Source organism: Erythrolamprus reginae, chromosome 9, assembly GCF_031021105.1.
Source record: "Erythrolamprus reginae isolate rEryReg1 chromosome 9, rEryReg1.hap1, whole genome shotgun sequence".
In the NCBI taxonomy this organism is placed as follows: Eukaryota; Metazoa; Chordata; class Lepidosauria; order Squamata; family Dipsadidae; genus Erythrolamprus; species Erythrolamprus reginae.
The window spans coordinates 31,028,480-31,055,316 of record NC_091958.1 but is presented as its reverse complement, the minus strand read 5'-3'; the positions used below and the strand labels follow the sequence as shown (position 1 = coordinate 31,055,316).

The 26,837-nt window shown below is 41.7% G+C and overlaps 1 protein-coding gene across 2 annotated transcripts in view; it reads left to right on the top strand.

Moving 5' to 3' along the window:
• The window catches only part of CPNE2 (copine 2), a 267,144-nt gene that overhangs the window by 115,787 nt on the left and 124,520 nt on the right, over positions 1 to 26,837 (top strand). For both annotated transcript variants that reach the window (XM_070760761.1, XM_070760762.1), the window contains exon 5: positions 19,764 to 19,835. In XM_070760761.1, coding sequence (XP_070616862.1) covers positions 19,764 to 19,835 — 72 coding nt within the window. The remainder of the gene's footprint in view (positions 1 to 19,763; positions 19,836 to 26,837) is intronic.

Sequence of the window (26,837 nt, the reverse complement as noted above, 5' to 3'; positions counted from 1 at the left end):
TTAATAATTTAATTCTGATTGCTGCTGTTTACTCAAGTGATTGTGAACCTCTGCTCATTCTTCTCCCTCTTCTCTGCTTTCTTCCCCTTCTTCTCTCATTTCTGTTTTTATTTTCTTTCTTTCATCCTTCCTCTTTACTCTTCCCTTTTCTTACCCCCTCTATTTGTATTTGTTTCCCCTTATTTTTATATTTAATCCTTACTTGATCACTCCCCCCTGAGATGTGAATTTGGGGAAAATTAATTGTTTGATTAAGATAGTAATATAGTAACTGATGAATTATATAGTGATTATAGTGAATATAATATAAGTCTTAAACTCTTAAACTTCAATTTATATAGCGTATAATATATATCAATTGTATAATATATATCAATTTAGTTATATTAAGAAATACTTAATTCAAAATCACTTTTGAAGTAAATTAAATAGATATCATATTTATTGTCATTAGCTATTATTGATTAATTATTATTGATTTAATACTGCATTTTTTGATAAATTGGTATATTAAGTATATTTACTAATTAAGATAGATAGATATAGATATATAATTAGAAATTTTAAAATTGGTATTTATTATAAATTTATTCGTTAATTATTGATTAATAGTTGATAAGTTTAGAGGTGTGATAAGTGTGACAAATGTGACAAGACTGATTGATTGATTGATCCCCAAAATAAGACTATTACTCCTTCCGCTAAATAGTTAGTATTGCTGATTATATTACCTACATACTAACTTTAATATAAATATAGGGAAAATCTGAGAACATTTAGAGAGAATTCTGAGTATGTCAATGAACTTTTCCAAATACCAGAAGAAATCTACACCTGGCCCCTCCACAACTAATATGAAACCAAACATAGAAATGGCAACAGTGGAAAAAACATCTCTCCAATCAATACAGGTGTCTTTAGATCTAATCCAGGAATTTATGGTATGGAGCCAGGAATCTGCTTCAGCAACCCAAGAAACAGTAAAACAAAACCAGGAAGCAACAAATAAAAAGTTTGAAAAAATGTCAGACAAAATTGAAGGTTTAGAGACACGAATGGAGAATGTTCCATGAACAAAGAATTTAAAAAATGGAAACAAATATAATAAAAACAGAAGACAAAATAGGAGAAGCAGAGGGAAGACTAAGAGCTGCCAATAAAAAGCTGGAGGGCTCAATCGCAGTACTGGAGATGGAGAAGTCTGCACAATTCCTGCGCTTCCAGAATATTCCAGAGAACACAGAAGATTTATTTAACAAGATAGCAGAACTAATAAGAGAAAATACACAAATCGAAATAGAGGAGGTGAAAAACCATATTGATGAGACATACAGGATCCAGACAAACTATGCTAAAATCCACAGATTACGGTTCACAAAAAAATCTATAAGAGATGAAATATATAAAACAACAAGAAATTGGATAGTAATGTACCAGGAGAAAGAAATAATTGTTCTCAAACAGATACTCAAAAGGATAAGAGAAAAAAGAAGAGACTACCACTATTTAACGGCTAAACTCATGAGAAGGGAAATACCATTTCGATGGTTAATCCCAGAAGGACTTTTAATAACTTGAAAAGGGAGGAAAATCAACATTGACTCATTTGAAAAAGCTGATTATTTTATCAGACAATACCTAGAAAGAGGAGACAGCAACTCAGATATAGAACATCAGACCCGGGAAGAAGAAATACTGTAGAGGAGAAAAGGACAGAAAGAGAATGGGAAAGGTGAGAGATACAAAAGGAGGAAAGAATCGTAACAAGAGCGGCGGCAAAGCGACAGTAGAAGAAGGGGGAGAGGAGAGGAGAGGGAGAGGGTAGGGGGAGAGAGGCAGAAGGAGGAGAAAGGGGGAAAGAAGGAAAAGAAAAAGAAGGGGGGGAAGGAAGATAAAAAATATGGCGAAAACACTTAATCTATTTTCGGTAAATATTAATGGATTGAACTCACCTATAAAAAGAAAACAGATAATGACCAAATTATTAAAACAAAATGTAGATATATTATGCCTACAAGAAGTACATATAAGGAATCAAGACTGTAAATTGTTAGAAAATAAAAAATTAGGTAAATTATTCACAGCACTAACAGATTCAAATAAAAGGGGCATAGCTGTATATATTAGAGAAAAACTTCAACCTGAAAAAATCTATGCAGATAAGGAGGGAAGAATATTAAGTGTAAAAATTAGAATAGGAACCAAAGAAATAGTTTTAATAGTAATATATGCCACAAATTCAAATAAAAAAGAATTTTATAAAAAATTAGAAGAACATGTAAGACAGATAGGAGGGGAAATATATGTATTATTAGAGGTTTTAATGCGGTACATAATATTCAAAAAGATTATAAAACAATTTTTAAAAAAACCAAAGAGAGGGAGATGGTGAGAGAACACAGACTTTCAGATATATGGAGGGAGAGACATCCCCATGATTTAGAATACACTTTTTACTCACCACCTCAGAAGTCTTGGTCAAGGATAGATATGATTTGGGCAGACAAAGAAATAGGGAAAATTATCGAAGAAATTGAAATAGGTCCAAATTTATGGGCGGACCACCATCCAATATTAACAAAAATAAAAGAACCAAAGAAAGAACACTATAGATGGTCCATAAATCAAATATTGATAGAAGAACAAAATTATATTAACTATATTAAATAACAACTTAAACTATTTTTTCAGGACAATTGGAATAATGACACTACAATTCAGAACATCTGGGACACCATGAAAGCATATATAAGAGGGCTAACAATAGCAGATTCAGCTAAAGCAAAGAAATCTAAAGATAAAAAATTGAATGAATATAAAAATACAATAAAACACCTAGAAATAGAAATGCAAAAAGACCTAAAAAATGAGAAATTAAGAGAAGAAAGGGATAAATTAAAACATAATATTAATTTATTAATAGAAGACGAAATTGCTGGTAAAATTAAGATAGCCAAACAACATGAATTTGAAAACGCAAATAAAACAGGCAGATGGCATACAAATTAAAAAGAAGAAGAAGAGTGATATATACAAAGATTAGAAGATGAAAATGGAGATAGCCAATACACAATGGAAATGAAAAAGAATATTGCGGTTAAATATTATACAGAATTATACCAAAAAGAAGAGATAAAAGAAGAACAATTAAATACGTACTTAGGAAATGTAAAATTAGAAGAGATATCAGAATTAGATAGAACAATATTAAATAAGAAAATAACGTTAACAGAATTGGAAAATGCAATACTGAAACAAAAAAACAATAAAACACCAGGCCCTGATGGTATACCAGTTGAATTCTACAAAGAACTAAAAGAAACACTAGGGGAAATATTATTAATTATATTTAATGAAGTCTTAGAACAGGGAATAACACCGAAAACTTGGACAGAGGCGCTAGTAAGCTTAATACCAAAGGATACCTTAAAAAAAGCAAAACATACAAAATTACAGACCAATATCGCTCCTTAATGTAGACTATTAAGATTTTTATGTCAATTATGGCAGATAGAATGAAACCAACTTTGAATAAGTGGATAAACACTGATCAAAATGGATTTCTTCCAGGAAGATATATAAGAAACAATATAAGAACGATGTTGGATGTACTAGAATTCTATGAAACACATTCCGAGAGACAATTGGTGCTCATGTTCTTAGACGCGCAGAAAGCATTTGACAATTTGAGATGGGAATTTATATCTGAATTAATACAAAAAATGAAATTTGGCCCCAAATTTACCCGAATGATACAAACAATATACCATACCCAATCCGCAAAAATTATAATTAATGGGGAACTAACAGAATCATTCCAAATTTGGAGAGGGGTACGCCAAGGTTGTCAGCTATCTCCATTACTATATATACTATCTGTTGAAACAATGCTAAACCAAATAAGGATAAATTCAAAGATTACATGTTTGAAGGTTAGAAAACAAGAATTTAAAGTACAGGCCTATGCGGATGATTTAGTGTTCATAATAGATGATCCAATAGAAGCAGGGGAACACCTAATGAGGGAAATAAAACAATATGGAGAAGTGGCAGGTCTAAAAATTAATAAACAAAAAACTAAAATTATAACTAAAACCATGAAACTAGAACAAGATCAAGAACTAGAAAGATGCTTAGGGATTCAAACTGTAAAGAAAGTAAAATACTTAGGCATAACACTAACTAAAAGATGTAGTACAATTAAAAAAGACAATTATGATACACTAATAAAAAGGACAGAAGAACAATTGATTAGATGGAACAAATTACACATTTCACTTATAGGGAGAATCTCCACAATTAAAATGATAATCCTACCAAAATTTCTTTCTTTATTTCAAACGATTCCAGTAAAACTAAATAAAACCTTTTTCACAAAATTAAACAGCACAATTTCCAAATATGTATGGGAAGGGAAGAAACCAAGAATAAGACTTAAATGCTTACAGGATAAAACCAAACAAGGTGGATTCGGTCTTCCAGATTTTGAAAGTTATTACCAAACAACAATATTACTCTGGATAAAAGATTGGATAGAGGTTAAAAATCAAAGATTATTAGCTTTAGAGGGACATGATATTTTACAAGGGTGGCATGGATTTCTATGGAATGAAAAAAATAAAGTTCCAACATATTTTTAAAATCATATAATTAGGGATTCCTTAGTGGCAACATGGATAAAGATTAAAAGAGAACATTATACTAAAACACCAAGATGGTATTCCAGTATGGAAGCACTTACACCTCCAAACATTCTTCAAATAAAAAAAAATAGTGAATTATAACCATATATTAGAGGAGAGAGATAATATCAAAACAAGGCAACAATTGGAAAAACAAAATATTATTATTGATTGGTGGCCATATACACAAATTCAGGTAAAATGGCAAAAAGACAAAAAGAATAATGGAATTCAGGAAAAGAATAATATCCTAGATAAATTGATACTAGGCCAAGATTTTTTTTTATAACTAGGCTATATAACTTTTTAATTGATTATAAAAGGCAACCAGAAATAGTTAAAGAAATATGATTAGCTGGGCTAAAAATGTAGGACATAACATATATTTAGAACAATGGGAATCAATGTGGAAAAATTATAAAATAACAAAATCTGTTTCATATAAAGAAAATATGCAAAAAATGTTCTATAGATGGCATCTAGCCCCAGCTAGATTAGCAAAAATGTATCCAAACCTGAAACCAAATTGTTGGAGGTGTAGAAATAAAAGTGGGACATTCTTTCATCGATGGTGGACATGCCCCCAAATAAAAAAATATGGAAAAAGGTTAAAATGTGGATCTTCGAAATTACTACAATTAAATTGATATTAAAACCAGAAACCTTTCTTCTCGGCATAATAAATCAGAAACTTAAAAAAGACTACTACTATTTAACACAACATATGATTACAGCAATCAGAATCACAATAGCTCAAAATTGGAAAAAAGAAGAAACATCATCAGAAAGAGAAATGATTAAAAAAAATATGACTGTGCAGAAATGGACAGATTAACCCAAAAACTTAAAGATAAAGAAGAATCAAAGTATTACGAAATTTGGAAGAAATTTTATGACTGGGTCGAGATAAGAAGAAATAATAGTAGTAAATAATTTAGATGTTCTCAACATCAATCCAAAATATAAAACTAAGATCAAATCAATCTGACTTTAGATTAACTGAATGATAGAACAAATACTTGATAACCGCTGATGCCATAAGATGTATAATGATATCATAAAAGAAGAACTGTGTGGCTAACAGTTCAACTGGGAGGGAGGGGGAACTATGGGCAGTTCTGTAAAGTATATCTTAGAACAACGGTCCCCAAACTACGGCCCACAGGACGGATGCGGCCCGCTGAGGCCATTTACCTGAGGGATCTCCTCGGTGGGCAGCCTCAGAAGCTGCAGCAACGCAGCCCCAAAAAGAACCGGCTGTTGGTCCCTTGAACCCGCCGCTGCCGCCGCCTCCATTCAGGTGAAGGGATCTCTGCAGTGGGTGGCGGCGGCAGCTTCAAGGAACCAACAGCTGGTCTTCGTTGAGCTGAGCTTCCTTTGGCTTCCTTCCTTTCTCCACCGAGGAGATCCCTTCACCCGGAGGCTGCAACAACGCAGCGCCGAGAAAGACTGGCTCTTGGTCCCTTGAACCCTTGAACCCGCCGCCGCTGCCTCCGTTCGGGCGAAGGGATCTCTGCAGTGGGTGGTGGCGGCGGCAGCTTCAAGGGACCAACAGCCGGTCCTCGTTGAGCTGAGCTTCCTTTGGCTTCCTTCGAGGCAGCAGGTGAGCTTTGCAGCTTTGCCTCGAAGGAAGCCAAAGGAAGCTCAGCTCGGGGGCGGGCCTGGAGCAGCCACCGCCTACTCCACCCCGCGCTTTGGCCGCACCGGGCAGCTCTGGCGGGCGCAGGGCAGCAGGGCAAGCCGCAAAGGTGGTGCAGCCAAACATGGGTTGAGTGGGAGGGCACTGAGCAGTAGCCGTGGGGCGGCGGTGGGGCGGTTGGCTGCAAGGCACCGGTGGCGGCGGAGGCTGGATGTGTTGCAGGATGCCGTACATTGCTGGCGCCGCGGTGGGCATGGGGATGGCACCTCCGTCCCGGCCCAGCCAGCAGGCCAGTGTCAGCCCCGTGCCCGTGCCCAGCGTAGCACCAGCAATGTACTGCGACCTGACGTCGGTGCCACTGTCTTGGAGTTCCTGCTTGCAGCCGACTGCCCCGTGGCATGTTGCATGGCAGAAAAAAAAGAAGAGAGGAAGGAAGAGAGAAGAAAAGGAAAGAGAGAGAAAGAGATAGAAAGCAAGAGAGAGAGGGAGAGAAAACAGAAGTGAGAGGTGGAGGGAACGTGAGAGAGAAAAACAGAAAAATGAGAAAATGATGGAGGGAAAGAAGGAGGGAGAGGGAAACAAAACAAATGAGAAAGAAGGAAAAAAGGGAGAGGGAAGAGAGGTGGGAAGGAGGGAGGGAGGGAAAGAAGGAGAAATGGAGGGAAAGGAAGGAAGGAAAGGAAGAAGGAAGGAAGAAGAAATGGAGGGAACAAGGAAGGAAGGAAGAATGAAATGAATGGAGGGGCGGAGGAAGGAAGGAGGTTTTTTGTGGGGGGTGTAAATTTTTTAAAATTTTTCTTTCAACATACATTCAAACAATACAATGTACCATCTAATTTTCCCTGAATAAAATTCGGTATTTTGTCAGTAATTAATATCAGTCATCAAAAAAGTTGCAAAAGGTTTTTTTCTAATGTTGTCATCCAGGTACATAATTTTCTTTTAATTAAATTCCCTCCTTAATGTTCCTTTAAAAAGTACAACACCAATTATATTTCTAACTTATTAACCATTATGCCAAAGTGCTTCCTTCTTTCTTTATATATTTTTCTATAAACATTTTTATACATTTTTCTATAAACCAAGAAAACCTTGTATAGCCAATCAGATGTTAACAAAAGAAAATTAAAAACAAAACATAAACATATATGAATTTCAGACTCCCCCCCCCTAAATAGTACATTCCCATTTTGTTTTTTACGTTAAAATAAGGTATGTGCAGTGTGCATAGGGATTTGTTCATAGTTTTTTTTAATAGTCCGGTCCTCCAACAGTCTGAGGGACAGTGAACTGGCCCCCCATGTAAAAGGTTTGGGGACCCCTGTCTTAGAATGTAAGTACACCTTGACAAACAATAATTATACTGTGAAACAATATAACATGTACAATACTATATGTCTGCTCTTTTAAATTCTTGTATAATAAAAAAATCTTTTTTTTTAAGAGAAGTTGTTTGAGAGAGGAAAATTGCTAGGAGGGCAAAGCAATTAAAGCTGAAATTAAAAAAAAAAAAACCCTCCATGGCTCCCTCCCACCTTTTTGCCTTGAACCAAAACAGATCTTCTGAGTTGGCTCCAGGTCTTCCTCTCTTTTAGAGGAACAGATGGCAGAAAGCCAAGATCTTGAAGACCCCCCTTCAAGCCACATTTCATAGAATCATAGGATTGGAAGAGACATTGGAGGTCTTCTTAGTCCAGCCCCCTGCCCAAGGCATCTTTATTCCATTTCAGACGAATGGCTGCCCAAGCTTTTCTTGAAAACTTCCACGGATGGAGAACCCACAACTCCGGGAGTTGAGCTGTTCCACTGCTTAGTAGTTCTCACTATCAGGAACTTCTCATTTCCAGATTGGGTCTCTTTCCAGTGGGTTTCTACTCATCGGGTTCTTTTCTTGCCCTCTTCTCTGTGACAGCTGATCAAGACAGTTTATTTATTTATTATTTTTATTGATTGATTGATTGATTGTTAGAGTTGAACCATGCAGGTCATCAAGTTCAACCCCCTGCCTGAGCAGGCATCCTAAAGCACCCCAGCCACAGGGCCGCCGATAGGCCAGTATTACTGCTACTGGCGTCAGGGGCCTGGCCAAATTGAAAAATGCCCCCCCCCCCCAAAAAAACTCCAATCCCGATTGTGATGGGGAAAAGCGCGCCAAGGCGAGCTAAAGGACCAGAGACACCTCGTCGAACTCCGCCTCTGCGGAGCTTCTCTGACCACAGCCTGCACCTTCCTTCCCACCCCCGGCGAGGAAAGAAGGCAGGGAGGCCAGCAGACAGGCAGGAAGTCCCGATGGCAGCCACGGAAGGAGGAGCCACCCCTCTGGAAGGCCCTCTGGAAGGCAAGTCGCGCTGCTGGGGAAGTGCAATTGGGGAAGCCAGGAGAGGGCTGAGCCCGGCCGGCTTCTCCGCCGGCCTTGTGTTCCCCCCCCCCCCGCGAGGCCTGAGGATGCACGCATTATTATTTATTATTATTATTTATTGGATTTGTATACCGCCCCTCTCCGCAGACTCAGGGCATCAAAGCTGCCCCCTCCCGGTATATTTCTTGCAGCAGGCGGGTAGAAGTCAGTGTCGGGCTGCACCGGTTGGATGCTGAGCTGCACACCCCCACCCGAGCCCACCTTCCCAGGGCCGGGAAGCCATGCCCAGTTTCTCTTCCTCGCCTGCTCGCTTCTCTTTCGATCGCTTCCCTGATTTCGCTGCGCCGCCTTTGCAAGCCTCTCCAAACTCGGGTCAACCCTTCGGACCTGCACCAAAAAACCTCCCCCGAAAAACCTCCCCCGATGGCCACCCTGGAGATCTCCCCTGCCTGCGAGGCGCAGGTAAAACTGCTGTGTGTCTGTGTGTGAATAGGTGCCGCGTCCTCTTGCCAAACCGCGTGGGAGTGGCTTGCCCTGTTGGACTTCCGCCTAGAGGCCGCCCCATCATAGGGGCTTTCCATGCCCCGCTCCCAATAACCCCGACGGGATCCTGTCCAGTGTTGCCCTTTGGGGGAGATGTTAGGGTGGGAGGGGGGAGGATGCTTCACCTGTTGGATTGCCTCCAACAGGCAGGGAGGGGACCTGGTAAAATAGAGGAGGGGGAAATAGAAAGCTTCACCTGTTGGATTGGGCCTTGTGGGCAGGGAGGGTCTGCTAAAATAGGGGAGGGGTGGGGATGAGAGAGAAAGCTGCACCAGTTGGATTGCCCCCAGCAGGCAGGGAGGGGACCTGCTAAAATAGAGTGAGGGATGGGGTGGAGAGAAAGTTGCACCTGTTGGATTGCTCCAAGCAACCAGGCAGAATGGATTAAAGGGTGGGTGGGGGCTTGGATTGGACAGAGCAATGTCAGAGCTGGATCTGGGAGAAGGGGGAGGGGGAAGGGAGAGAAAAGCTTCACTTGTTGGAGACATCCATTATAGTACCAGTCCCCAAGCAGACAGTAGTGGTGTCCCTTAATGATTATAAACCAATAGCGTTGACATCTGTTATCCTGAAATGTTTTGAGAGACTGGTGTTGAACTATATTAAGGCTAGTCTTCCACCTACTATTATTATTATTATTTGGAGCAGCCTGCTTAGAATGGAAAATGGGGGAGGAAGGTGGGGGCAACGAAATCAGAGCGGGATGCACAGATCAGGGGAGTGTTTTGGGATGGGGGAGAAGGAAGGGGTGGTGGTATGGTAGAGAAAGAATGCTTCACCTGTTGGATCACCGCAGGGCCGAACTGAAGAGGGGGGATGCTTAAATGTGGAGGTTGTTGTGACTCAGACCAAGGTCTCACCCCCTTTGGAAGCATTCAGGCAGGCAGGGAGGGAGGGGCTGCCTTGGCAACCCATCCTGTCCTCCTGTCAAACGGCCTATTATATTAGGGCATATTTTCATTAAGCATCGTAGGAATAAGAGAAGGTAACTAGACGGAACTTAAATGTATGAAATAGAATAGAATAGAATAGAATAGAAAATTTATTGGCCAAGTGTGATTGGACACTCAAGGGATTTGCCTTGGTGCGTATGTTCTCAGTGTACATAAAAGAACAGATACATTTATCAAGAGTCATGAGCAGCATGGCTATGAAGCGTGGAGCTCCTCAGCGCTTGGAGTGCAGTGCAGTTATGAAGTGGGGAGCCCCATTCACATGCACAAGTGCAGTCCTTGTGATGCGGTCAGCACACAGACTCTGTTGCACGAACTGCACCTTTGTTTTGGAGCCAGTTGTTTGTTGCAATAGAGGTTCTACGTGATTTGAGTTGGTTGACTTTTTTTTACACCTATGGTGGAGTTTACGTATAGTTTTAAATATTATTGCGTATAATTTATCTTCTGGTTACCTGTTATTTATTGGTATTATTGTGAAAACAAATATTTTTCTAGTGTGGTGCAGGAGTATTTTGTCTTTATCCTTTGTGCCATCTTATTGCTGCTTTTAATATTGTTGATGGCAAAATTAATAATATTTTGTTAATTTGGTGTACAGTATTTGCACTGTTCTGGTTATTTATTTATATGTATGTAATATATTGATGTGACTTGAATATATTTTCTGCGTTATTAACACATTGGTCAAAAACTGAGAGGCCACCGAAGAGACATGTGGAACCAGCACGGCTTTACTAAAGCTGAATATATGACAGAACTGGTGTCCCTAGCAGCTGCACTTTATAATGTTATATTTGTTATATGTTGTGTTGTCTAGTAAATATTTGTATATGTTTACAGTTCACTGTGCTTTCCTTTATGATGTCATATTTGCAGTATAGTAATAAACATACTTGACCAAAAGTTTTAACAAAATGACTCATATTATTAATCTGTCAAACAAGTTGTACCTTGTTGTAGTGGCAGGGTTTAATTTTTTTTGTTGAAAGGTAAATTTAATACATAATTGGTATGTCACAAAATAAAGTAGTTTTAAAATGGCGGGGGGCAGACACTTAGGCTGCATGGGGCCCCAAAATTCCTGATGGCGGCCCTGCCCAGCCAAGTGGCAGTCCAATCTCCTCCTAAAAGAGTGCAGAGTTAGGGAGTTCACAACCTCCACAGACAGGTTATTCCACTGGTTGATCGCTCTGACCGTCAGGAAGTTCTTCCTTACTTCTAGGTTGAATCTCTCCTTGGTCAGCTTCCAGCCATTGTTCCTCGTCCGGCCCTCTGGTGCACTGGAGAATAGAGTGGCCCCCTCCTCTCTGTGGCAACCCCTCATATACCTGTATACAGCTATCATGTCCCCTCTAGCCCTCCTTTTCTCTAGGCTATTCATGCCCAGTTCCCACAATCTCTCTTCATAAGTCTTGGTTTCAAGTCCCCTAATCATTTTGGTTGCTCTTTTCTGCATCTTCTTCAGAGTTTCAATGTCTCTTTTGAAGTGTGGTGACCAGAACTGGATGCAGTACTCCAGGTGTGGTCTGACCAGGGCATAGTAGAGTGGTATTAATACTTCCCTGGTCTTGGAGGGTATCCCCCTGTTGATGCAGCTTAGGATAGTGTTGGCCTTTTTGGCCGCTGCTGCACATTGCTGGCTCTTGTTTAATTGATTATCCACCAAGACTCCAAGATCTCTTTCGCAGTCACTACTGCTAAGTGGGGTTTCTCCCAGGCTGTATGTGTGTCTAGTTTTTTTTTTTACCAAGGTGAAGGACTTAGCTCTTGTCGCCGTTGAACATCATGTTGTTAGTGTGGGCCCATAGTGTTAATCTGTTTAGATCTTTCTGTATTTTGAGCCTGTCCTCTAGGGTGTTGGCTACCCCTGCCAGCTTGGTGTTGTCTGCAAATTTGATTAGTTCCCCTTCTACTCCCTCGTTCAGGTCATTGATGAAAATATTGAAGAGTACAGGGCCCAGGACGGAACCCCGTGGTACCCCACTGCCTACCTTCTTCCATGTGGATTTGGAACCGTTGAGGACAACTCGTTGCGTGTGGTTGGACAGCCAACTGTTTATCCATCTGCATGTGTTGATCTACCTACCCTGTTTTTTTCTAATTTGTGGATTAGGAGGTTGTGGTCAACTTTATCAAAAGCTTTGCTGAAGTCCAAGTATATGAGGTCAACTTTATCAAAAGCTTTGCTGAAGTCCAAGTATATGAGGTCTACTGCTTTGTGTTGGTCCACTGATTTGGTTATGGTGTTGAAAAATAATATGAGGTTGGTTTGGCATGATTTGTTTCTGACAAACCTGTGCTGGCTGTTGGATATAACATTATTTGTTTCTAGGGAGTTGCAAAGTTGCTTTTTAATTATTTTCTCCAGTATTTTTCCAGGCATAGAAGTCAGACTGATTGGTCTGTAGTAGCCTGGGTCAGTCTTTTTACCTTTTTTGTGGATGGGGACTACGTCAGCTCGTTTCAGTCTTCCGGAAGGTCTCCAGTGGTCCAGGATTTTTGGTAGATGAGAAGTGGTTCCGCAATGGTGTCTGCCAGTTCTTTTAGGATTATGTCATGGTCCCAGAATTCTTGTCTTCAATAGGCTAGACCAGGGCTCCCAAACTTGGCAACTTTAACACTTTAAGATTAATGTATTCTCTATTCTATTCTATTTTATTCTGTTCTGTTCTCTATATCTCTCTTCTCTACTATTCTCTTCTCTTCTCTTCTCTACCATTCTCTACTATTCTCTTCTCTACTATTCTCTTATTATCCTCTTCTCTACCATTCTCTTCTCTTCTCTGTCTGTGCCCGAGTCGGTGCCAGGAGAGTCAGGGCCACTCAGGATTCACAGAAGCGGGTGGCGAAAGGGCGATCTGCTTCGAGACCCCCCATGCTCGAAGGAGGTAGTACAGCTGAGCAGCTGCCAGCATGCAAAGGTGGCTTGAATTGTGTGCACAGCCAGCATTGTCAGGACAAGCAAGTGAAGCAAGGGCTGGTCGAGTCTCCACCTCCCGCAGCTCAGGCTGTGCTTTCTATGGGGCTGCCCCAGATCTTGCCTTCACCACCTACTTCATCTGGTCTCGATCCCCTTTATGCGCTCCCGATACCCCAGCATGAACAAATTCAGTTTGATCTGTTCCCTTCTGGATCCTGGGTCTGATGGTCTGGCAACACCGTAGTTGACAACTAAAATCCACAGGCACCATATAAACACAGTACGTAAAACAATCCAGTGTGCATATTCTGGAGGGGGTGGGGGATTTCCCCTGAGGATGGGCTCCAGCATGAGCCCCAAAGCTTGGAAGAATGAACTTGCGGTCCAGGTGACTGACTCAGGTTGGATGCTGCAATAAATACATTTATTTCATGGTTGCCCTCTTCACTCTGGGGGTGCTGGCTGGCTGGGCTGGAGATAGTAGTAAGAGCATCTGGACAAGGCCAGTTGGAGAAGGCTGCTGGAACGTTTCTTTGGCCTCAGCTGGTGCTATTCAGAACACAGAAGAGAAGTGGGTGGAAAGGAAGAGGGGGCCAGAGCTTTTGCAAATGTTCTCCGCAGCGTCTTTGCTTTTGAGCACAATAGTGTGTTGCCAAAGCTTGCAGGCAGGCAAATGGTTGCATGTCATAGCTAGAGTTTCTAGCCTTTCATTTTAAAAGAGATGGTGGTTAGATGGCAGCACTGCAGGCTCCTTCAGGTAACTGCCAGCTGTAGTTCAGCAGTTCAAATCTCACCACAGGCTCAAGGTTGACTCAACCTTCCTTCCTTCCGAGGTGGGGCAAGTGAGGACCCAGATTGTTGGGGAAAAGAGGGTGATTCTGTCAACAGCTTAGAGGGGGCTGCAAATGCACTATGAAGCGGTATATAAGTCTAAATGCTATTGCCAAAATCTTATTTAGCTAAAAGGGGGCTGAGGTAATATTTGGAGTAGCAGAGATTGTAAAATAGAGGCCCCACAGTTTTACTCTGAGAATTATAGAACTAGAAGAATAGGGTTGGGAAGGGACCTTGGAGATCTTGTAGTCTAACCCTTGCTCAGGTAGGAGAACCTATATTAGGAGTAGCCAAACCTAGAAGACCTCAGCTGCTAGAATTCTTCAGACAGAATAGCATACCTGGCTGGGGAATTCTGGGAGGTGAAGTCCACAGGTCTTAAAGTTTCCTAATTTTGGACAACATTCTAGACAAATGACTGTCCAATATCTTCTTGATACTCTCCGCTGATGGAAAACTCACAACTTTTGGAGGCAAGCCATTCCACTAATTGTTCTCACTGTCAGGGAATTTCTCGGTTCCAGGTTGGTCCCTTTCAAATGATCAACCACCTTGTGCTGCCCTCAGAGGGCTTTGCAGAGTTAGTTGACTGGCTCTTCTTGGGGACAGACCCTCAAGTAATGGAAGATGGGGATGAATTAGTAAAAGATAGGAAAGCATGCTGGTGCCATTGTTTTGATTGGCATATAATACCACAATACTTGCAAACAAACTTCAAAGCCCAGTTTTCTATCATGGGTTACTGCTTGTCCTTCATAATTTAAACATTTTAGGTATGGTGTTTATAGAATTGTTATCTATTCAGTTGTATTTGACTCTTGGTGATTCTGTGGGTCAGGTCTCTCCACATCTTCTCAGCTTCTTCCACTATAGCTTTTTAGTTTTTCTATCCTCTGGCAGGTGTCAGCTTTTTTTGTTTGCATTTTTTAAAAAAAATTCACCAAATTTACACAAACATACGTATTCCATATTATCAAAACATCCATAGTTATACATTTTTTCCAAGAACACTATCACTCTGCTAAACAAATAATCCCCTCAACACTGTCAAACTATTTACTGTCTGCACTACTATTACTACTAGTTTTTCTCATCATTCCTATCACCCATTTCCTCCCACTTATGACTGAATGGTTGTAACTTGTTGCTTGTATCATTACAATTTTTATTAATATTGATTGTTTCCTGATTGCTTATTTGACCCCTAGGACAATCATTAAGAGTTTTTACCTCATGATTCTTGACAAATGTCTCTTTTCTTTTATGTACACTGAGATCATCTGCAACGAAAACAAATTCCTTGTGTGTCCAATCACACTTGGCCAATAAAGGTTTCTATTCTATTATACCCACAATATCATAAACATATATTCTTAGCTTGCTCCTTTTATACTTTTATCTCCCGTCTGCTTTCTTTCTATATTTCATACTACTCCCCTCCCTCCCCCTCCCTCTCTCTCTCCCCTCTTTCCCGTTTCCCTCCTCCCCCTCTAACCTTCCTTCCTACTTCCTCGTCTCCCCTCTCATCCCGAGTACTTCTAATCTTGAACCGCTCGGTTCCACCATATTCCAAGGCAGACAAACTTTTTATAGTTGACAACTATAATCTATAAGTGTAACATATTTTTGCTGATAATGAAAAGGAAGGGACTATAATAGTATGGATCGATTTCAAGCTTATTGTATAGATCTATTTTGAGCTTATTTATTCTCTAGAGTTTAGAGGCTAAAGCCACTGCCTTACAAAGCAGAGGCTGCAGGTTCAAATCCCAGTAAGGGTATGGCTGGCTGACGAAAGCAAATAAGCTCGAAGTAGCCTCCTTCCCTGATGTCAGCTTTGATGGGAACCAACCACTGTGTTCTTTGAACCCTGGTTTCCTTTTACCGCCAACTCTTCCAAGCAAAATTGCTTTCTTCAGTGAATTCCCCTTCCTGACATGGCCAAAGCAAGTGAGAAGGGATTTTTTGATTTGCCTTCCAGTGACACAGCTGGTGTGATGTGCTTCAGGACTTGCTTGTGAGGCCCCTTTGCTGTCAAAGGAGTTTAGAATAAAGCCTCCATTAACTTCTCTGAACGGATGAAATGCTTTTCAATCAATTACACCAAGGACATTTTGGGTGTAGTCCAGATGAATCTACTACTGTGTGATTACCTCAAGCATATATTTTTCCCAAGGTTTTGGCATCCTTCTCTTATTTCACCCTGCTGTATTTCATCTTTTTGCATATAGAAAATTCATTTAGGAGAAGAAAAAACCTGAGTACCTTTTTTCATATCAAGTTAGGAACAGTGGGTCTAGAAGCATGATAAATAAGGTGGCCCAGAATATTTGGACCCCTTTTTGAGTCTTCATACTCATTCCAAGATAAGTTTGCTTTCCAACTTCAGATTTTCTTCTGCTGAACAATGGAAGAAGAGAAAAAGTCAATTACCAGCTGATTTTGGGTCACTTCCACCAGCAAAATCTCTGTGACTCATTTAGTTTGTTCAGATGGCTTTGAAAGGAAATAGTGCAAATAGGGAAAAGCTATTTTCAGCCTGGGCCAATGTCATTCTTTTTATCTATCTGTTTCTCTCCCCACATACATACAGACATTTTCCAGGCAAGATCTGGAAAGAGGATACGAATTCTTAGACAATAGCTATGTAGGGTACAAGCAGACCAATAGCCCCTCCCGTAGCCCTGTTTTCAACCTTTGGAACGTATTACATAGAACAGAGTTGCAAGGGACCTTGGAGGTCTTCTAGTCAGGTCCCACACTCAGGCATGAAACCCTATATATGTATTTCAGACAAATGGTTTTCCAATCTCTTCTTAAAAACTTCAACTCCAAGTGTTGGAGCATTAACAACTTCTGAACACAATTTGTTCCACTGATTAATTGTTCTCACTGTCAGGAAATTTCTCCTTAGTTCTAATTTACTTCTCTCCTTGTTGAGTTTCCATCCATTGTGTCTTTTTCTATCCTCAGTTTGCTTCTCTCCTTGATTAGTTTCCATCCATTGTTTCTTGTTCTATCTTCAGTTTGCTTCTATATAGAGCAACATCTTAAATCAGGAATAACCAAAATGGCTCAAGTTTGTTAAATTTTGAAGAATGCTTGTATGAAGAAAGCTTGTACGATCTTTCATGCAACCTTGTATTAATCTCAATAAAAGTATCATTCAATGTTGTACTTTGACTATTTTTTTAGACCGACCATTCTGTTACTTTTATGTGTTTCCAAAAGGCACACTCATTTAATGATAATTTGAATAGGATGAAATGATTGGCAGCATTGCGATACTTTCCATGCCGATAATGTCTCCCGTGCATGAAATTCTTTCATTTTTCAGGCAAGGAAAAAATTCTCCACTTATTGCCTCAACCTCTCTGTTACTTGTATTGTTCCCATTTCCATTTCTGTTTCTTCTTCTTCTTCTTTGCTTAGAAGCAAATAAAAAGGAAGCAGCCATGTGAGAATTCTTACCAAAAAAAAAGTCTCAAGGATGCCAAGAAAAGATAAATTATGGAAACTTCAGTCATTCGCACCAATTGACCAGAGCACTCCGATTCTTTCTGGAGCTTGACTCAGTCTCCGCCTGCCAACATCTGTTATTTAGTTGTCATGTTTAGGTCTTAATTTCCCCCAAAGAAATTTAGGATATTCAAAGTACATCTGGCTCAAATCTCTGATTTTAACCCCACCCCCACCCCCATTCCAATCTGCAAGATAGGCCAGCTTGATTTGTATTTATTACTGGTAATGTTTCCATTCCAACCTGCAAATCATACACAAGAACAACAATAAAAAGGCTACAACCCACACAGGTGGCAGGTAACACTACCGCCAATACCAATGCGCTGCATGTACAGCTTTAGATTGCTAGCATGCGGCATGCAGCCCAGCAAGATTTTGCTTTTGCGCATACACAAGAAGCAAAATCTCACGAAGGACCAGGCCCGTGCACGAGATTTCAGCCATCTTTCATGGCCAAATCATATTGAATGGTATGCTGTGTTGATTGCATTGCTAAGTGGTGAGTTTTTACTGGGCTTATTGTTTTAATTTATATGGGACTTCTTTTTATTGTTAACGGTATTTTTTAAATTTTGTTGTAAGCCGCCCTGAGTCCTTTGGGATTGGGAGGCATAAAAGTTAAATAAACAAACAAACAAACAAATAAATAAATAAATAAATAGTCAGCTGCTCTTTGCAATATAGGCTTGCGACAATGACATTAGTATTGACTTATACACCAAATACAGCCATTTTTGGCCTCCCAAAGCCACACCGCATTTGTGCAAAAAATGAGCCTGTTTTTTACCCATTGTCACAGGCCGGGAGTGTGCTCCTGGAGGCTCGGGAAAGGCAAAAAACCCAATTTTTTAGGGAGAAAAAACAAGCAAAAACCAGGGGCATTTTTGTCTCTCTCCCCCCCCCCCAGGAGCTCTATGCAGGTATCCCAAACCCTCTACCTGTTCTGTCTTACATGGCAGCCGGCCAATAATTAGCCCCAAATGAAAACCCACACACACAGGTTTCAAACAGAACAAGAGTCTTTTTACGAGACATTTGTTAAACTTCACAGACACAAATGGAAGCAATGTCTTTTCCCTTGCCAAAATCTGGTGTGTGAAGCCAACTTGATAAGATAAAGTCACACACACTTGCTTCTCACAATATTATTAACCCTATAAATATCCAATACAGTGTCCAGGTTTGTCAGGCAAAAACACTCTTCACACATTCCTCTCCTTTGGAGGCACGAACGTTGGCTTCTTGCAGAGAGCACCTTCCAAACTCCTCCCCCTTATATACTCTCGGGGAGTGCAGACTATGCACAGCTGAGCTCACTTCCTCTTTCTGAACTTCCTTAACTGCTCCTGCCCCGCATCCTTCTCACCCGTACATTCAGCTTCGGGTCCCTTATCTCCTCATCCTCAGACCCTGGCAAAGCCCCCGTTGGAGGTACTATGGCCTCTGCAGGCTCCTCACACAAAAGCTCTCTGTCTGACTCCTCCGACAGCCACACAGGCCGGCCATGCCCAGATGGCCCCAGTTCATCAGGCTCAAAGTCCGTTGCCAGATGGCCTGGCTGTGAGCCAACCACAATACTACCCACCTCATTTTTGCAAAAAAAATTGGCTGAAAAACAGGCCGTTTTTTGCAAAAAAACTGAGTGCACAGATGGTTTGGGAGGCTTGCAGAGTGCTCCTGAGACTGGGTAGGACAAAAACTTTTTTCTTACTTACCTCTTTGAAACCTTGGTGCATCTTATAGTCCGAAAAATGTGGTGCCCGATATAATGACTCTATAATTTGTCTAAAGGAGAAGCTGTGTTGCTCTCTCTTGCTGTATTTAATCCCAGCGACTGATTAAGTCCCACAGAGTTGGCCTTCTCTAGGTCCCGTCGACAAAACAATGTTGTCTAGCGGGACCCAGGGGAAGAGCCTTCTCTGTGGTGGCCCCGGCCTTCTGGAATCAACTTCCCCTGGAGATTAGGACTGCCCTCACCCTCCTTGCCTTCTGTAAACTCCTGAAAACCCACCTATGTCACCAGGCATGGGGAAATTGATATACCCTTAGCCGTTCCGGTTTATGTATGATTTGTTCGGACTGTATCATTGTTTTTAATATTGGATTTGTATACTTTGTATTGTTTGTTGTGAGCTGCTCTGTTTGTTGTGAGTCCTTGGAGAGGGGTGGCATACAAATCTAATAAATTATAATTATTATTATTATTATTATTATTATTATTATTATTATTATTATTATTTAAGGACTCCCTGAAGGCATCCAATGGTTGGTGTGCTAAGGATGATCCTTTTCTCCTCTTGCTTTTCAGATAGCAGCCCAGGAGTTATTGGACAATCGGGTGATCACACTCAGCATGGCCGGCAGAAAGTTGGATAAGAAGGTCTGTGTTCAAATTCCCCTCCTCCCTGATGCCTGCAATGCAGTAGCAATTTGACCGAATTCTGGTCTAGAGATTTGAGCAACAACTCTTTGGACTTTAAGTTAATGTGTGTTGTCTTGAACTAACAGCAGAATCAATCAGCAGCAATGGACGTCAGTCCACTCTTCCCGAACTGGTCCTCTGATTGCTGTGGCTTGCAAAAAAACCCCCTTCTGCGCATGTGCAAAGCCTTCTGCGCATGTGCAGAGGGTCATTTCTATGAAGCGACACACTTCCATCATGATGCGAACTGGTAGGGAAAGTAAGTTGAACCCACCCTTGATAAATATGTGAAAGAGAGGCAGAGAGAAAAACAGAGACAGAGAGACAGAGAGAAAGATAAAGAGATACAGAGAAAGAGAAAGAGAGAGAGAAAGACAGAAAGAAAGAGAAAGAGGGAGACAGAGACAGAAAGCCAGAGAAAGAGTAAGACAAAGGAAAAAAGAGAGACAAAGAGAAAGAGAGACAAGAGAGAGAGAAAAAGAGAGTCAGCAAGAGAGAGAAGGGAAGGGAGACACTATAGGGGGAATTACACGGTTACTTAAATCAGCCAAGTAGCTGATAAACGTAGGAGAACTAATTAATCGTTTTAAAAAAAAAATCATAATCTCAGCTGCTTATTATTAACTTTGCAAATCCAGTTGTTTTCTTATACCACATTGGTTCTTAAACTGGTGTGTGTGTGTTAATTACAATTTAGGCATACCCGGGGGTAATTGAACAATTTCTAATTGTTGGTTTGTAAATCGAAGCTCTGTTTGAGACTTTTGCTGCTGAGTCCTGATGTAAAATAAGAGTGATATTCCTGTGGGAGTAACAACATTGCAGCTACTACTTGACTTGCAGTCACAACTGGGCCAAAATTTTGATTGCATCGGATGGGAAATGAACACTCGGACACCAAGCTGGGTAAAATGGGTCACTTTATTAAATATTAACAGAAAGACCTGCAGGAGTTACTAAATGGGGTGGAGTTTCCTAAACACAACATGCTTGGGCAACTAAATGAGCGTAACTCCATGCCTGATCAGGGTGAGGCATGCCCTGCCTACACCCAGCCCATAAAGTCACACCCAGCATGTGGGAGGGCTCACCACCACCACCCATGACCCAGAACCGGAAATGATGTAGGTGAGCCCCAAGAGCACTCCCTTCACACCGCTCCGTCCAGTTAGGCAGCATGAGTTGTGCAACGGGGGTGCCAATCATCTTACAAAAGTTGCCCAAAGGAGAACACACAGTTGCCCTTTCCGCCCAATTTCTGCCATATAGTGACATCCAATTGTTGAATCAAAACCTATTTACATAGGTTTTGATTCAACAAAAACAGCACCCTGTAACCACAAATCCATTTTACTCGTCCAGGATGGAGTAGACGAAAAAACAATCCATAACAAATGCTCTAAGAATGCAAAAAATTCCTACCCGGCCCCAAACTAGGAAACCTTTAAAAACATTAAGACACCTCCTTTAGGCTTGGGAACTTAGGCAAAGACACTCAAAAGAGGCTTGGGAACCTTGTGTAAGATGTTCACCTTCAGGCTTGGGAACCAATGCCAATTGCCTCACCCATGGCTGAACATGCCTGGCTACCGGGCGTGACCTCTTGGCGATGAGCCACCATGGCCCAGTGCATGTTTAAAGCACTAATTGACTTATACAGCCATTAGGCTGTACATCAAAGGGCCTGTCTGTCATGCAACAATACTGACAAAAAGCCCGCTTTTTCGGACCCTTATTTGAAACCTGGTCTCACCTTTCCATTTCCTAACAAACATTCCTCTTTTTAATATTTTTGAACACAGTCTTATAACATCTTGTGTTTTTTATTTTTTAAAAAAATGCTACTTATTGAAAAAATAATCACTTTTACTGCACTTATATCAAGGGTGCAGTGAAGAAATTAAAGGCTGCCTGCAAACAGTTGAGGAGATTTTTGCAATCCTTATATGAAGATACACCAAAATGAAAATAGTATATTCTTAAAGAGGAGAATCGGCTCTTTCTAATGGTGCTAAATTGAAGAGGATTGAAGCTGTCCCACAGGATCAAACAGGGCATCAAATATACCCAAACTTTGGCAAAACCCCGTTAAGTACCAAATTTGAACTCTTATATTTTTTCAACAACAACAACAACAACAACAACATAATAATAATAATAATAATAATAATAATAATAATAATAATAATAATAATTTATTAGATTTGTATGCTCTGAAGACTCGGGGCGGCTCACAACAATAATAAAACAGTGTGAAAATGTAAACAAATCTAATATTAAAAAAGCATCTAAAAACATATCATTTAAAAACCATGCAACATATGCATACCATACATAAAATTATAAAAGCCTGGGGAGATGTCACAATTCCCCCATGCCTGGCGATATAGGTGGGTCTTAAGTAATTTGTGAAAGACAAGGAGAGTGGGGGCAGCTCTGATCTCTGGGGGGACTTGATTCCAGAGGGCCTGGGCCACCACAGAGAAGGCTCTTCCCCTGGGGCCCACCAGATGACATTGTTTAGTCAATGGGACCCGGAGAAGGCCAACTCTGTGAGACCTTATTGGCCGCTGGGATTCGTGCGGCAGAAGATGGTTCCGGAAGTATCCTGGTCCGGTGCCACGTAGGGCTTTAAAGGTCATTACCAACACTTTGAATTGCGACCGGAAACTGATCGGCAGACAATGCAAGCCACGGAATGTTGGAGAGACGTGGGTGAACCTAGGTAACCCCACGATAGTTCTCACGGCCGCATTCTGCACGATCTGAAGTTTCTGAACATTTTTCAAAGGTAGCCCCATGTAGAGAGCGTTGCAGTAGTCAATAGGTGTCAATATCATCTTTATTTGATTAGTCAATCGACCATAACAAAGCGAGGAAAAGGACCACATCAGTCGTCATAAAACTGTGACTGGTTAAAATACAATAAAATTGGCTAAAATAGAGGGAATTTGAATAAATAATAAGTTAAAATGCAGTGTAATATGCTAAAATTGAGTAGTAAAACATGAGAATATAACTTGTGCAAAGGATTATATTAAACAAATCTAAGATACTGATATAAAATATTCTTAAGTGAGTTCATCTCCTTTGCATGCCACCCCAATACGTTCTATAAAACGTATTCTCATCTGAACAGCCCTGACTATAAACTTAGCGGTTCTAGAAACTACATATATATATTTATATAGTAGTAAAAATTGAGTAGTAGTAGCTCTCGCGGCCGCATTCTGCGCAATCTGAACTTTCTAAACACTTTTCAAAGGTAGCCCCATGTAAAGAGCGTTGCAGTAGTCGAACCTCGAGGTGATGAGGGCATGAGTGACTGTGAGCAATGACTCCCTGTCTAAATAGGGCCGCAACAGGCAAACCTGGCCACTTAAAGCAAAGTGCTGAAATTGGAAGTCCTCATTGCAGCTGTGTACTTAGTACACCTGCCAAAAATCAACCTGAAAGGCCAAGTAGTTTTGAAACTACAGCAGCCTGAAGATTGCTGTAAATTCATTTTTCAGGATTTTTTTTGCAAAGTTTGAGCCTGAACCATGGAAAAAGTAAGAGGACTAGGTACACGGGGTTTTGCCAGTTTATAAAACCTTACAAGGTGTGCAGGTTCTCCAAATATCTCCAACATACTACTGAAACTGCCGCATTTACAGCTTCTAGAAGTTGGCCCAAAATCTCATTTTTGCAGACTCAGCATTTTGTAAATTTTATTTCAGGTCTCCTAGAACTCTCAATTTTTAGTCTTTTGAACTAAAATTTTGCACAGCATAGTTTTATGTCATAAAGAAACTATGTGCCAAATTTCATCAAAATCTGAGATGGTAGGGTGGGGATGATCTTTAAAATTGGTCCATTTCACACGGAATGACTCACTATTAGTGATGGGCAAACCCAATGGAGTTCGGGTTCGGCGAGTTCAGTCGAACTTTGCGTGAAGTCCAGGTGGATTACCCAAACCTGAATCCCAAACCTTCTTGAAAATAGAGCCACATGTAAGGAAGGAGTCTCCGTGATGTCAAAGCCCCGCCCCCGGAGTCCCAGCTGGGATTCCCCGCCTCCTTTTGCTTGCAGAACCGCTACAACATCCATTTACGTAATTACTTGACCAATCGCAATGACATGTGTTCGCAATAAGGTTGAGGAAATTTCATTTGGGAAAGAGGGAATGATGCTTGGAGGCAGAGGACGGTGGGGGAGAGGACACATTACATATAAATTGGTTTCAGGAAAGTATTAACTTAAAAGTGCACTACAGACATGTATAAGATTGAGGAAGAAGAACTCCCATTGGAATTTCCATCACATAGTCTGTACTGTTAACAGCACTGCCCCAAAGTTCTCAATTAGCCTTCAGAACAGGCTGAAAAAGAAATATAAAACAGATGTGGTATTCTCATGGAGTCTGTGGGACTTCACTTCTACTCGCCCCAAGTAGATGAGTTTTAGAACCCCCTGCTGCCATTTCCCCATGGCCATTCTGAAGTCAGAGGTTGCTGCGCTGCGCTTTTTATTAGATAGAGAAAGGAAAGGCAGAGAAAGAAGGCGGCCCTGTGGTTGACCACAAATTAAATTTTCAAGAGGGTCAAAAGGGGGACGCAGAGTAGCAGGAGGAGACAACACCAGATTTTTCCAGCAATCTGATGTGCAGCAGGCACCTGCTAATTCCCAGAAATACCGTGTGCAGCAGGCATCACCTTTTTCACAGTAATCCCATGTGATGGAAGGGCATACGCTCTGTGGTGCTATCGGTCTCTGGCCACTGTGACCAATAGTAACAGCTTTAGGTTTTAGATTAGACAGAAAAAGGAAAGGCAGAGAAAGAAGGCGGCCTTGTGGTTGACCACAAATTAAATTGAGAGACAGCTTTAGTGGCTTTAGATTACACAGAAAAAGGAAAGGCAGAGAAAAAGCGGCCCTGTGGTTGACCACAAATTAAATTTACAGAGAGCACTAGAGGCTTCAGATTAGACAGAAAAAGGAAAGGCAGAGAAAGAAGGCGGCCCTGTCTTGCAAATTTAATTTGACCACAAATTAAATTTGCAAGACAGTGAGTCAACAGGGGGACACAAAGTAGCAGGAGGAAGCAACAGCAGCCATCCGCCAGATTTTGTACAGAAATCCTGTGTGATTGAAGGGCATGCGCTATGTGGTGCACTGGGTCTCTGGCCATTGTGACCAGTAGTACCAGCTGACTGAACGCTGAGGGTTTTCAGTCCACTTGTGATCTAGCACCTTGTCATCACCCCTGGCATCTTCTTCCACCGACTCCTCCCTGCTAGTCTCCCTCTCAGACTCTACATTGCAGTAAGCTGCAGGAGCGGGGATCTGGGTCTCATCATCCTTCCCAGATGATGTCCTGGACACCTCCTCTTTCTCTTGTTCTGTTGCCATGGCTGGATGGCAAACTGCAACTGGTGGAGAGAGAACACAAACCGTGTTTGTCAAACCTAAACCAGAACACTTCTGGAAATAAAGCCACGCGTCAGGAAGGAGTCTCCGTGATGTCAAAGCCCCACCCCCAGAATCCCAGCATGGGATTCCCCACCTCCTTATGCTTGGAGCGCCGCTGCGGCGTCCTTTTCCGTAAAAAAAAATTATTGCATGACTATACGCTTGCATATCTCAGCTTTACAAACGGTGACAGTTCTGGGAGGAAACATGCATTTAGGCTCCCTGCAACCATTTTTCCCAAAGATTTTTTTTTCCTGGCCAGGTGCACAGTACAGCCATTGACTGGATTCGAACTCAGGACACACTAAAATTTTCCCCATGAAAATACACCTGGGTATCTCAAAAATTCAATAGGTGACACAACTTGGAAGGAACCTGCATTTAGGCTCTCAGAAAACATCTGTGCAAAAAATAATTTTATTGAACTTTAACTTTAGTCAAACACAAACTATACCCAAACTTTAACCATAAAAATATAACTGATTACATACATACATAAGATGAATTTTACACCTGTGAGGGTGGTGTTGGTGGTGGTAGCAAATGCACTAACCACTCACTCAAGTGGTGGCATAGCAACGTCCTCTGTGATCCACGCCTGGTTCATTTTAAGGAATGTCAGTATGTCAACGTTGTCTGTGGATAGGCGGATCCTTCTGTCAGTGATGACCCCTCCTGCGGTGCTGAACACACGCTCCGACAGAACACTTGCCGCAGGGCAGGCCAGCACTTCCAGGGCATAGAGGGCAAGCTCTGGCCACGTGTTCAATTTACCTACTCAAAAATTGAAGGTGGTGGAGGCATCGCTAAGAACCATCAGGTGCGGGTCACGTGATGCCTTCTGCTATGGGACATCACATCCGAGGGTGGTGGATGTGTGGGAAGATGGAATAGGTGCTCATACATTGTTTCCATGCTTGCCCTCCCCATGAGGTGCTGCCAGTGCCCCCGCTGCGTTGGTGACTGCGTCCTTCTCCTACTCCGTGTGCCACCACTGAGCACTCCAATCGCTGTGGGAACTCTGCCAATAGTGCGTCCATGAGCGCACGCTTGTACTCTTGCATTCTGTGCTCCCGCTCGGGTGCTGGTATCAAAGAGGTTATTCTGTCCTTATAACGGGGATCCAGCAGGGTGGCCACCCAGTAAGTGGCAGAGGTGAGGGTGCGGTCTACCCTGGGGTCATTGCGCAGGCACTGGACCATGTAGTGGTTCATGTGAGCCAGGCTGCCCTGAGTCAAGGCGATGTTTTCAGCAACAGATCTCTCCTCCTCCTCTTCCTCATGCTCCCCCCTCCAGCCATGCTCCATTGGTGCCCGTGAGCTGCACTGGGGGCCGCCCTGCTGCAAGTCCTCCTCCTCCTGCCCCAAAACTCTACACTGGCTGGACAGCAGAGTACCTGGCTGATGTTGGCACAGCCCCCCACCCTGTGAGACATGGGAAAATGGGCCTTCCACCTCCTGCTCCTCCTGTTCCTCCTGTGACTCATCCTCCGGCATGGCCTGAAGG